This window comes from Gavialis gangeticus, unplaced genomic scaffold, assembly GCF_001723915.1.
Source record: "Gavialis gangeticus isolate Ggan-Ray unplaced genomic scaffold, GavGan_comp1, whole genome shotgun sequence".
Lineage (NCBI taxonomy): Eukaryota > Metazoa > Chordata > Crocodylia > Gavialidae > Gavialis > Gavialis gangeticus.
Genome location: NW_017729018.1, coordinates 8,505,454 through 8,517,678, shown reverse-complemented (window position 1 = coordinate 8,517,678; position 12,225 = coordinate 8,505,454). Strand labels below are relative to the sequence as shown.

The following is a 12,225-nucleotide window of genomic DNA, read 5'->3' as shown; positions in this document are numbered from 1 at the left end:
GCAGGTATGGGGGCTTAGGAAGAGGGGGCAGGTGTGGGGGGGCAAAGGCCTCTTCCCCCACCACAGTGTACACCTGCGCCCGCTGAGTGCGGCGCTGGGGGGGAGGGTCGGGGCCCTCCTGGCCCCTCTGCCTGGCAGCATGAAGCTGCTTCATGGCTTTGACTCGCCTCTTCTAGGCGCAGGGGTCTGCTGCCGCTGCCCCTTCCCATCTGGGTGCTGGCTGTGGGGCTGGGAAGTTGCCCCCCAGGCGCTTGGGGCTTTTTTTTTTGCTGGAGGAATGATGTGGCAGGGTGGGGGGAGGCTAGGATGTATTTTAACCTCCCTCCTCTCTGGTCAGAAGAGGTATTGCAGCATAGGGACGTATATTTTTCCTGCAGTGAGGCAGCAGTCTTATGTAACTCTGCAGTAGCGGCAGTACTTGGTTACCTCTGTGGGAAAATCTGAGGGAGCTGGCATGGCAGGTGTCCTGGGGGAGCACCTTGCCCCTCGGTGGGGATGGGGTGAAATGACTGGGTCATTTCATGGCCATAAGAAGCTGCTGTGCTTGCATGTAGGCTTTTCTTGAAGGAAAACAACTAGCTCCCCTCCATTTAGACATTATAATACCCCTGGGAACATTCTTGTGGAAGCCCTGTTAAGGTGCTGAGAGAGCGAGGTTTCTTCTGTTGTAAGACTTTCTGCTGCAGTTTTCTCTGGGCAGCCTTGTAATGTCTGCTAAGCAACTGGAATGGATGTCAGCAGGACTCAGCTTGGCCCTGCTGTGTATTGGTGGGGCTGGTTGGAGTTTCTGGAAGAACTAAATCTGTTATGTGCTGTGTTTTTCTTAGGTGAACTTTACAGTAGACCAGATCCGGGCCATCATGGACAAAAAGGCCAACATCAGAAACATGTCTGTGATCGCCCACGTAGATCATGGCAAATCCACCTTGACTGACTCTCTGGTATGCAAAGCTGGTATCATTGCCTCAGCCCGTGCTGGTGAGACTCGCTTCACTGACACGAGAAAAGATGAGCAGGAAAGGTGCATCACTATCAAATCCACGTAAGTTGCTTTCCTTCAAGCATCTTGATGATGTATATCTGTGATGGTCTGACTTCAGGACTGAAACCCATGGACCTTGGAGTTCTAGTCTTGTTTCTGATGTGAGATTGGAAGAAGAAACTACAAAGCCAAACTGTTCTGTAGCTTCAGAGGTCTATTTCCTTGTCATTCGAAGTACTAGGAGTGTATTTTTACAGGTGTTAAGATACAAATATTGACTTGTCTGTGCTGAAACATAAGTGCTGCCAACAATAAATGAAATACTTCCCATGTAAATGAGTTGCAGTCTTATGATAGTGTTAATTGGAATTGTCAGAAATGATGGTTTAATACAGCTCTTGATAGTCAGTTGCTAGTTCTTGAGCATATCCAGCTGAGGCAGCTGAACATCTCTGCCAGCAACAATGTCTGTTAAAACTCTGAGCACCAAAGGGTGCTACAAACATAGTTAAATGAGAATAAGCACATCTCCTCCTGGGAAAATAAGTAGGTGCTTCTACTGGCGTTACCTCTCCTAGACTGAGAATAGATAGCTTGTGTAAAGATGATCTTTCTAATCTTGCTGCCCTCTTTCTTTATTTATTTTCAGAGCTATCTCTCTCTTCTATGAGCTGTCTGAGAACGACTTGGCCTTCATCAAGCAGAGCAAAGATGGTTCTGGTTTCCTGATTAACTTGATTGACTCTCCTGGGCATGTGGACTTCTCTTCAGAGGTTACTGCTGCTCTTCGTGTCACTGATGGTGCTCTGGTTGTAGTAGACTGTGTCTCTGGTAAGACTTAACACTACTAGTCTTTGTGATTTGTGTAGTGGCTTGCATGTTAGCTCTGCAGCGGGAGTCACCTAGTCATCCTCTCCCCGGGGTGTGCGTACAAACAGAGACTGTACTGCGTCAGGCCATTGCTGAGAGGATCAAGCCTGTCCTGATGATGAACAAGATGGACCGAGCCTTACTGGAGCTGCAGTTGGATCCAGAGGAACTGTACCAGACATTTCAGCGTATCGTGGAGAACGTCAACGTCATCATCTCCACGTACGGAGAAGGAGAAAGTGGCCCCATGGGAAACATCATGGTAAGGAGCAAGCCTTGAGGCCTGTATTTAGAGTGAGCTCTATCCAGAAGTTACCCTTTGAGTCTTAAGAGCCTGTTAGCAGTGCTTCCTCCTTTTGGAAGGGAGGAGCAGTATCTGTTTGGAAGTCTCTTTTAGCATGGAGAACTCCAGTTTAAAGTAGACATTACTATAACAGCCAAGATAGAGATGTTGACTTGTCCTAGAGTGGGTACCATGTATGCCCACTTCAGCCACTCTGTATGTGTTGCCCAGTTCCAAAGCTGCCAGGGTGGCAACTTTGTGCAGCGTGGCAGCCACTCCAGCCAGACTGCTGCCTGTGGCATCCATGTCAGATCCATGCTGTGCGCAGTGCAGGTTCCAGACTGGCTGGAGTGACGGTCAGATTAGGTATGTGTGGGGACAGATATAGGGAAAGGGGGTCCATGGCCCTGATCCAGCCTGTGGACTGGTCCTACACCATATGTGGCCTACAGAGATGGATGAATTGGCTTAACATGCTTCTGAAGCAAAGGTGTCAGTTTGATTTAAATACTGTATTTCTGATCCCTTTCTATTCCTGTAGGAAGGGGTTTCTATTTACAGTTCAGGCATCTAGAACAGACCTTGAAGAGTGACTTGAGATCAATAACATGCTTTTAGTACAGCAAGAACTATTTCCATGAATTGGAAAATCAGCAGGCATTCGTGTAAGAGCTGGTCTTCTGGGCTGCCAGAACTTCATAATCTGGGCCTCAAATCCCACTTGATGACAGGTCATCAGACCTGGTAGCTGCTGGCTTTTCAGGTAGCAAAGTCTGTCTGCACTCATATCTGACAAGTCTGTATAATTAATGTCCCTGGGGCTTGATCTGTGTTTTTTCTTTTACAACTGAAATTGAGTCACTTGGCGTATTTGGCCAAAACTGCAGGGGCTTGCATGTCCTGTAGCTCTGAAAAGCTACACTTACAGAAGTCTTACGTCCAGACAAACGAAGTCTCCCTGGCTGGCATGCCATAGCAGTTAAGGTTTAACATCAGGTTTCTCATAGTTGGGACACCCTTGGCATATGCATAACTTGTGTTCAAATTCTGTCAGTTCCTCACTGTCTTTTGACCTTGTCTTCCAGATTGATCCAGTGCTAGGTACTGTTGGTTTTGGTTCTGGCCTGCATGGCTGGGCTTTCACCTTGAAACAGTTTGCTGAGATGTATGTTGCAAAGTTTGCTGCAAAGGGTGATGCTCAATTGAATCCTGCTGACCGTGCCAAGAAAGTAGAGGATATGATGAAGAAACTGTGGGGAGACAGGTGAGTGACCTCGGGTCCTGGTCTTGGTAGTGCTTTTGAGGTGTTTCAAGCTTGCTTCTCTTCAATCTAGTACTGTTTAAGCAAGAGAGATGACTACAGCTTGAAACTTTTTTTTTTTGGTTGGGACACTGACTCCATAATGCACACTAGCCTGCTCTGTTCTGCTCTTCGGAGGAGTGAGGCTTGAACCTATGGACTGAGAATAACAAAGTATTAAATTTCAAGCCTTTGGGTGCTACTTCTGATGGTGACAGGGTGGTGTAAGACATTCTCATGTGGGCTGTTGGTGCTATGAATGGCTTCCAATCAAATCCCAAGCAGGCCCATGTTAGAAGTTGAATATGGTGGGTATAGTCAGATCTGTCAGCCTCCTGCAAGCAGGTGACCAATGGAGAAATGCATCCCCCATATTGGAAGACTCGGCATTATTCTCTGAGCAGGACCTTGCCTTAGTGAACTTTAATCCTGAGATGAGCAGACTGCAATGCTCGTAGGCAAATGTGCACCACCCTAACTTCTCGGTTTGACCTCTTTATTTTTTTTTTCCTAGATATTTTGATCCTGCTACTGGCAAGTTCAGCAAATCTGCCACCAGCCCTGATGGAAAGAAACTGCCCAGAACTTTCTGCCAACTGATCCTAGACCCCATCTTCAAGGTATCTACCTTTTGGGCCTAGCCTTCCATAACAGTGGGGGTGCACTGTGCCTCTGTTCTCCAGAGACAGCAAGTGTGTGCGTGATGATGAAAAATTTCTTCACTTTGACCTGACTTGTTAGTTTGAAGAAATTGCATATCTGACACAAGCTCGGCTCCCCTGTGCAGCAGAAGCTGCAAGTTCCTCCTTTCCAAAAGTGGATCTGTCTGACTTTCAATTGCCTTGTAACTGATGGATACCAGTGCTGCTATGAATGCAATTCAGTTGCCACTTCCTGGCTTTCCTGAAAGCAGCCTTGAGCTGCTTTGTCTGGGTTACTTGATGTATTCCCTCCTAACTTGAAACTCTCTTGCTTTAGGTTTTTGATGCAATCATGAACTTCAAGAAAGAGGAGACAGCTAAACTGATTGAGAAACTAGACATCAAGCTGGATAGTGAGGATAAGGACAAGGAGGGCAAACCCCTGCTGAAGGTAAGAACTGATCTGAGGCCTCAAACAGGGCCTGGCAATTAGCTTGGTCATAATGTTCTGTTCATTTAATCTTATTACACTGTGACAATACTCCAGCATGGAAGGACTGCTTAAATTTGCATGAGATACTATTATGGAGGGGAGGGGGGTATACGTGGACTTACTGGGGCTTTGAACTCTGTTTCATCAGGCTGTGATGAGGCGCTGGCTACCTGCTGGAGAAGCTCTACTGCAGATGATCACCATTCACCTCCCATCCCCTGTTACAGCTCAGAAATACCGCTGTGAGCTGCTATACGAGGGACCCCCTGATGACGAGGCTGCCATGGGTATGATGAACTATATCACTTTGCTCAAATGTATTGGAGTTCTTCAACAGTGGGTCCCAACCATTCTGGCAGATGTGCCACCTACTGGCCTGGCATCCCTGAGTGCCACTCCCTTTCCCTTACCTGATCTGCTGCACTATTTTGCTCGCTGCTGTATCTGCCCCTGTGCTGCCTGTCCTCTCTTCAACCTGCCGTGTGGCACCTGTGCCACTGCTTGGCCACCCCTGCTCTCTAATCTTGAACCAGTTCTGTGTTGTGGCAATACAGCAGGACTAAAGCTGTAGATTCCTACATCTGCAGCATTGCCAGTGTGGATCTGATAAGCTTGTTAGTAGTTCTTGCTCCTGAGTACTTGGGTTAGCCTGAGCAGACAAGGTGGTCACCACCTAGATAACCTCAGCCTAGATTTTTAATGTGTGATTTGTGTGATGCGCAGTTTCTTTCTTCCTTGCCAGCTGGGCTAACCAACAATGTGGAGATTAGCCTGTGTAGTGCCCATGTCTCAGAATACAGGACCCGATCGTTCACCCTAGTGTTTTTAGTGTTCCTTTGCTTTGGCAAACAGTTCAACACTGTCTGGCTCCATTTTCCAGGTATTAAGAACTGTGACCCCAAAGGCCCCTTGATGATGTACATCTCTAAAATGGTGCCAACCTCTGACAAGGGCCGCTTCTATGCTTTTGGGCGTGTCTTCTCTGGTCTCGTCTCTACTGGCTTGAAAGTCAGAATCATGGGACCAAACTATACACCTGGCAAGAAGGAAGACCTGTACTTGAAGCCAATCCAAAGGTCAGTACCAGCCAGACTTGGGCACAGCTGGTGTGCATGGCTTGTGTTTTTGGAAACTAACTATAGAACTATAACAACACTACTCTGCTAAAGGGTGAAATGCTCACTCCTGCAGTTCTAGCATTGCGAGAGGTGCTTTTCATTACCTGGGGTAGAATGAAAGGCAACATTCAGCTATCTGCCCACCTCCCAACTTGTCTAGACGAGTCAAGCCCAGGTGCTTACCTTTATAGCTTGGTCACTGCTAAGCTGGATCCACCTCCCCCCATTCCAGAGTAGAGCTCTCATTTAAATAAAACAGGAAAAAACCCCTCTCCCCGTGGCATTACTCATTGCTGCTTGTAACGCAGGACCATTCTGATGATGGGCCGCTACGTTGAACCCATTGAGGATGTGCCTTGTGGTAATATTGTTGGTCTGGTTGGTGTTGACCAGTTCCTGGTGAAGACTGGAACAATCACCACCTTTGAGCATGCTCACAACATGAGAGTGATGAAGTTCAGTGTCAGTCCTGTGGTGCGTGTGGCTGTTGAAGCAAAGAACCCAGCTGACCTGCCCAAGCTAGTGGAAGGGCTGAAACGTTTGGCCAAGTCTGACCCTATGGTGCAAGTAAGTGTCTGAAACATCCCTTGAAATACCAGTTGCCAGGCAGAGCTCAAGTGGCCACTCAAGTGTTTCTCCCAACTCCCTGTCCTAAAAAAGGAGCAGTGTGCTCTCCTTGGGCCTGGAGGCATGATAACTGACTATAGTAGAAATGAGAGCCAAAACTTGCAGCATATTGTGGAAACAGCAGGGGTTGGGAGTTACCTGCATGTAGTTTTGAGGGGGAACTGCCATCCTTCTTTCGGTGCAAGTTGGCCAGAATGAAGTTGAACACAGCTGAAATCTGTAGCCTGTAGAGGTATGGAAGGATTCCTGGAGATAAAGCTGAGACTTTTTTTTATACCCAGGTGCAACTCCTTTTAGCATATGCTATGGTGACTCCCTTCTTTGTGATGCAGCATGCCCAAGGTCCCCCATGGCACTTTACTGGCATCTTGGAGCTTGCTGGTCATAAATTAAATGCTATTAACTTGGCAAATAAAATGTTGACATGCCTCGCTAGCCAACTGCTTCTTGCAGTTAGATTAGTTTTAAAGGACCACTTGCTGCCTGTGATCTTTCAGCTAGCAATATCTGAAATATAAGTGAGTGGTGCAGAAGCTGGGGGTGGTATTCTAGTAGGATGTTCCTCCATCTGTATAATTGCTTTTTGCTTTCAGTGCATCATTGAGGAGTCTGGCGAGCACATCATAGCTGGTGCAGGGGAGCTGCATTTGGAGATCTGCCTGAAGGATCTGGAAGAGGACCATGCATGCATTCCAATTAAGGTAAACCTCTGCTTTCTGTCATCCTCTAAAAGCCTGGAAGAACTGAGCTTATTGAATGAAGTGGCTGCAGATCTATTCGGCCTGTAAGCTTCTGGACTGATGGAAACATACAGGACTGCCCGCCTATGTAGCTCTCTTGACAATAGCTTGGTGCGCAAGCAAAATCCAGGAAGTGGCAGCTGTATGCAGAATACTGCAGCTCCTCTACACCCTGGCTATAGGCAGGCTGATTGAGTACAGGCCTGACTAGCTCTAATTTGCCATTTGACATCTTAACTCTGCCTTCGTGTGACTTGGGAGGTTTCTGGGCATCATTCCTCAGTGGGTGGTGTGAAACCCTCCTAGAAAAAAGATGGCTGTTAAAGCTTTAGCCAGTAAACTAGTTGAATATTGGTCATTACCAGGCTTGACTTTAGTGAAAGTGGCAAGCAAACCTTTGGCTGGATATTGAGCACTCGAAAGTATAATAGCCACGATGTGGCTACTGTCTTAAGGCCCCTGGAGACACTGTCTGATTCTTCTGCAGAAATCTGACCCTGTGGTGTCTTACCGTGAGACGGTCAGTGAGGAATCCAACGTGATGTGCCTTTCCAAGTCCCCCAACAAACACAACAGGCTGTACATGAAGGCCCGCCCCTTCCCAGACGGTTTGGCTGAGGACATTGACAAAGGTGATGTTGCTGCCCGCCAGGAGTTGAAGCAGCGTGCTCGCTACTTAGCTGAGAAGTATGAGTGGGATGTTAGTGAAGCCCGTAAAATCTGGTGCTTTGGTCCTGATGGCACTGGTCCCAACATCCTGACTGACATCACCAAAGGAGTGCAGTACCTGAATGAAATCAAGGACAGTGTTGTGGCTGGCTTCCAGTGGGCAACTAAAGAGGTAAGCAATGTGCAAGTGCCAGTTGCTGTTCCACAAGTCCAAGGTAGGAGTTGGCTGTGTGCTAGTGCAGATTCTAGTTGGATTGCAGTGCCATTGAATGCCAACTAGCACCTGCTAAAACTTGCCTTTTTTAATCTCTGAGGATGTGGGCCTACCATACCAACAATAATAAACTTTTTTATACTGTCTTGGTCTGGAAGTAATGCTCGCTGAGTGCCTGGCCAGAACTTGACCATCTGTGACTTTCAACAATTAGTGATTGATTGTCAGCTTCCATAGCATAGCACATCCCAGTTAAAGAACTTGTCTAGAGGTGTCTTCCTCTAGGGCCTGCTTGCTTGTGATGGCATATGGGATGGGAGCTACAGAAAGGCATAACTTTGAGCTGCTTACTGATGCTTCTGCTCTGTTCTTCCAGGGAGCTCTGTGTGAGGAGAACATGCGTGGAATTCGTTTTGATGTGCATGATGTGACCCTGCACGCTGATGCCATCCACCGTGGTGGTGGGCAGATAATCCCTACTGCCAGGAGGTGCCTCTATGCCTGTGTGCTTACTGCACAGCCAAGACTCATGGAGCCCATCTATCTTGTAGAAATCCAGGTATGTGGACTCTGCTTGGTTGTAGTTATGGAGGAGTCAGGCTTAAGCTCAAAGGTATTGAGAGGTGAAAGCGGGAACTGGCAGTTCTGTAATCCATGTCTCTTGCTATTCCAGTGCCCAGAGCAAGTAGTTGGTGGCATCTATGGTGTCCTGAACAGGAAGCGTGGCCATGTCTTTGAGGAGTCCCAGGTGGCTGGTACTCCCATGTTTGTTGTCAAGGCCTACTTGCCTGTCAACGAGTCTTTTGGTAAGTGAGCTTGGGCTTCTGGAGCTCTGTTCCTCCACAAGGTGTCCTTGAGGGATAAGCTTGAGTAAACCTCTAGCCGTCCTATTCCATCCTGGGTGTTTGAATGCTATTGTCTAAACACCTACCCATCCTTTTTCCTCCATAGGCTTCACAGCTGACTTGAGATCCAACACAGGTGGCCAGGCCTTCCCCCAGTGCGTGTTTGACCATTGGCAGATCCTGCCTGGGGACCCATTTGACAGCACCAGCCGTCCCTGCCAAGTTGTAGCTGAGACCCGCAAACGCAAAGGGCTGAAAGAAGGCATTCCAGCACTGGACAACTTCCTGGACAAATTGTAAAAGATTCCCCACCAACATCGGCTCAAAGTCACTATTGTTGGACTCTGAATAAACCTAACTAGTGTAACATCAATGCAGCAGGCAAATGGTAGACTGCAGTGACCATCTTTTTGCATTAACACCTAATTGGTTTCATAGCAATTTGAGACTTTCAAAGGGAAAAAAAAACCTCATTGATATTCAGCCTTATAGGTTTCTGTGTTGAACATGATGCATTGGGGTCCCACTCGGTGCCATTGTAACTTAAAACATTTCCACTTAATGCAACTAGAGTTGCCTGGCTCCATATTTATTTGACACAATGAAGGAAGCAGCTCTGTTTTCCTTCCTGCAGGGGTTATTTGGCAAAAAGCAGGGTGGTATGGTTGTAGTGGGGGGGGAAAGGGGGTAGCACTTGGCTCTAACCTCTCCAAGGGGATCACTCAATGCCCAACAGATTGCAAGCCAAGCGGGACAAGTGCATTAAGAGGGTTTGCTTGGGTTAATGGCCTGTAGTGGGTTTGTTCAGGGGAGGGGGATATGGAAGGGAATTTCTAGTTGGGCAGAAACTAGAAGGCAGGAAGCTCTTGTGCAGTGTGATTGTCATCATGAACATCAACAAGTGTATTAGTGCCACTGGAATAATAAATTTGATATGGTGACAAATATTTGCATGGACTCTCAGTATCACTTCAATAGCTTTAAAGTTGCTGAACTTAAATTTGATTCTACCTGCTTGTCTTTATTAGTAGCTGTTCCAGAGTGTGAGGTGGTATGAGCTGGGCCCATTCTCTTTTAGTTTAGAGATGTCAACTGAGAAGTTGAAGGGAGGATCCAGGACATGGAGGTCAGATTAGCCTCTGCAGGCACATTTTTTTGGTAGAGAAGTCTGCCAGAGATTGTGCTAGAAACTGCCTAGCTGTGGGCCTGAGGCTGGTTCTCTCCATCTCTTTAGAAAAGAGTATTTAAAAATGACCTTGTAATCGGGACTAAAATAGCAAATATTCCTACTGTACTTCAATGCAAGGCTGGCTAACTAGCTACTGTCCTCAGTCTAACAAGGTCAACTTTTAAAGCTAGATGCTAAACTGGATTTCTGAGTTTGTATGAAGTGGGCTTTAAGTACATCTTGTGATGGAGCAGCTGCAGTGGTAGTAAGATGGGCTGGGACTTGTGTGGTCAAGACTTGCATTCCCAGTGTGCCATGAGCAGTCTAGGGACTCTGTCCACCACCACTTCCAGTTTACTGAGTCCTGCCCTACAGCGCTCTAGTCCTCTGATATATTTAGATACAAGCTCACATATGCTGTAAGATGACCCAGTCTTCCCGGAGCAAAGGCCTTGCATTGACCTAAATCAAAGGGGAGGCAGGCTACCAACTCTACCCATGTCATCCTCCATAACAATGGAACTCGTACATGCTAGGTGGCAGTGATGAGCCCGTTCCTAAATGCATTTTTAACTTGGACTCACTTGTCCAGTTAGGTTGCAATCACACTTAATCTCTTGGGGGTGAGGACAAGAGCACAAACAGATTAGGGCCTGAGGTGCAAGATCTCTCAAACTGAATTACAGATTCATGCCCACTTGCTCTGAGTCTGAGATCACTTAAATGTGAGAGAAATGGGGAAGTATGCTACCAGCTTATGCTAATGATGCCCTCTGCTGCACATTCTGATCTTGCTAGATAGGAAATGTAATGTGAAGGCTACTGGCTAGTGTTAAGAATTTGAAATGTCTGGCTTCCACTGAAGCCCTTGAGTTGCCCTCAGTGAAATCTGAGGGGGAAGGATGGAATTCAGAGTGTGATTGTTGTTGTTGTTGATCTTGTTCAGTAACCAGAGAGATGCATAGATGTGATTCAATTGCTTTGTGTTCTCCAGTATAGAAAGCAATTTACTGAGTGGGTGGATGTAGGTATGGGTGGCATTGCAGCAGAAGTATTGCAAATATCTTGATAGGATTGCTTAAATTAGGCAAGTGCCTTGGAAGGAGGCCAGCCTGTTGCTTCTGAGAGAAAAGAGGAGAGTCATTTTCAGGAAAATGGCTGCTCTGGTGACTAAGGCTTGGCTCAGTTCAGGGGATCAAGGCTTCTGGTAGTTAGATAAATACTGTTCTGCTCAAATGCTACTGTCACTGGAGCAGCCAGCAATGGCAGGTTGGGCAGATGATATCCGTGCTTCACTTGTGGACCATTTCATAGAGTCATAAGCGTAGTGGGGCTGGAAGAAAACACCAGAGGTCATCTCAACCTCTCTTGTACCAGGACCCAGTTGTAAACGTTGGCTAGTCCCAAACCAGTGCCCCTCACTCCTCCCCTGCTGCCCCAGCCCTCCGGTGGGTATGTGGGACACAGCAGCCCCTCGGAGCCTGGAGCTCTGCCAGCCTTCAAGGGAAAAGCCCTGGTTTCCCATGGTTTTTCTCCTTTAAAGGAGGATCCATTCTTTTTAAAGTGTGTGAATCCTTTTTTAAAGTCTGTTCCTCACCCTTTCACATATTCGTGTGACCCACTCTTGTGTTGTGATCCATGGGCTCTATGCCACGATGTATCCAACCCCTACGGGAGGCAGGGTCATCCCTGGCCGATCGCTTCATCCCTTGAGCTCTGTCTCTGATACCATCCACCCTGACACCCTAACACCCAGACCTAACACCCAGGCAGCCACCAGTGAAGCAGGGGAGGCTGGTGTTCAAACTGGGGTTTTTTTGGCGGTGGCATTCAGTAACCAGAGAGATGGGTGGCCGGGGTTTAATTGCTAGGCGTCCTCCAGGATAGAAAGTCATGTAGCGATGGGTGGTGTTGCAGCAGAAGCATTGCAAATACCTTGCTGGCATTGCTTAAATTAGGCAACCCCCCACCCTCGCCTGCAGCCGTCTGACCCTGGGGTTAAATTCCTGGCTGATCCCAAATGGGGCACCAGTCCCTCTCTTGGGGACGCTGGCTGCAGGCCTCCATGCAGCATAAAGACCGGGTGGCTCCGGAGGGAGCGTTGCCTTGTCCTTAGCTGGGGAGGCAGGGCCGCAGGAAACAGGGGGCCCTGAAAACGGCAAATCAGTCTTCTGGTTCCCTGGACGTGGCTCGCCCGCACCAGTGTTGCACAAGCAGCAGTGAGCTGCCTGCACCATTATAGGCCACTTTGCACATTTTCGAACGTGAGGGGCAC

The 12,225-nt window shown here is 47.7% G+C and overlaps 1 protein-coding gene across 1 annotated transcript in view; it reads left to right on the top strand.

Moving 5' to 3' along the window:
• EEF2 (eukaryotic translation elongation factor 2) overlaps window positions 1–9,729 on the top strand; it is a 10,470-nt gene extending 741 nt beyond the window's left edge. The window contains exons 2-15 of the mRNA XM_019513382.1: window positions 828–1,042; window positions 1,632–1,815; window positions 1,905–2,114; window positions 3,221–3,399; window positions 3,950–4,055; window positions 4,414–4,527; window positions 4,718–4,856; window positions 5,450–5,645; window positions 5,996–6,254; window positions 6,908–7,015; window positions 7,542–7,895; window positions 8,314–8,496; window positions 8,611–8,743; window positions 8,889–9,729. Coding sequence (XP_019368927.1) covers window positions 828–1,042; window positions 1,632–1,815; window positions 1,905–2,114; window positions 3,221–3,399; window positions 3,950–4,055; window positions 4,414–4,527; window positions 4,718–4,856; window positions 5,450–5,645; window positions 5,996–6,254; window positions 6,908–7,015; window positions 7,542–7,895; window positions 8,314–8,496; window positions 8,611–8,743; window positions 8,889–9,082 — 2,574 coding nt within the window. The 3' untranslated portion in view covers window positions 9,083–9,729. The remainder of the gene's footprint in view (window positions 1–827; window positions 1,043–1,631; window positions 1,816–1,904; window positions 2,115–3,220; window positions 3,400–3,949; window positions 4,056–4,413; window positions 4,528–4,717; window positions 4,857–5,449; window positions 5,646–5,995; window positions 6,255–6,907; window positions 7,016–7,541; window positions 7,896–8,313; window positions 8,497–8,610; window positions 8,744–8,888) is intronic.
• The last annotated feature ends 2,496 nt before the right edge of the window (window positions 9,730–12,225 follow it).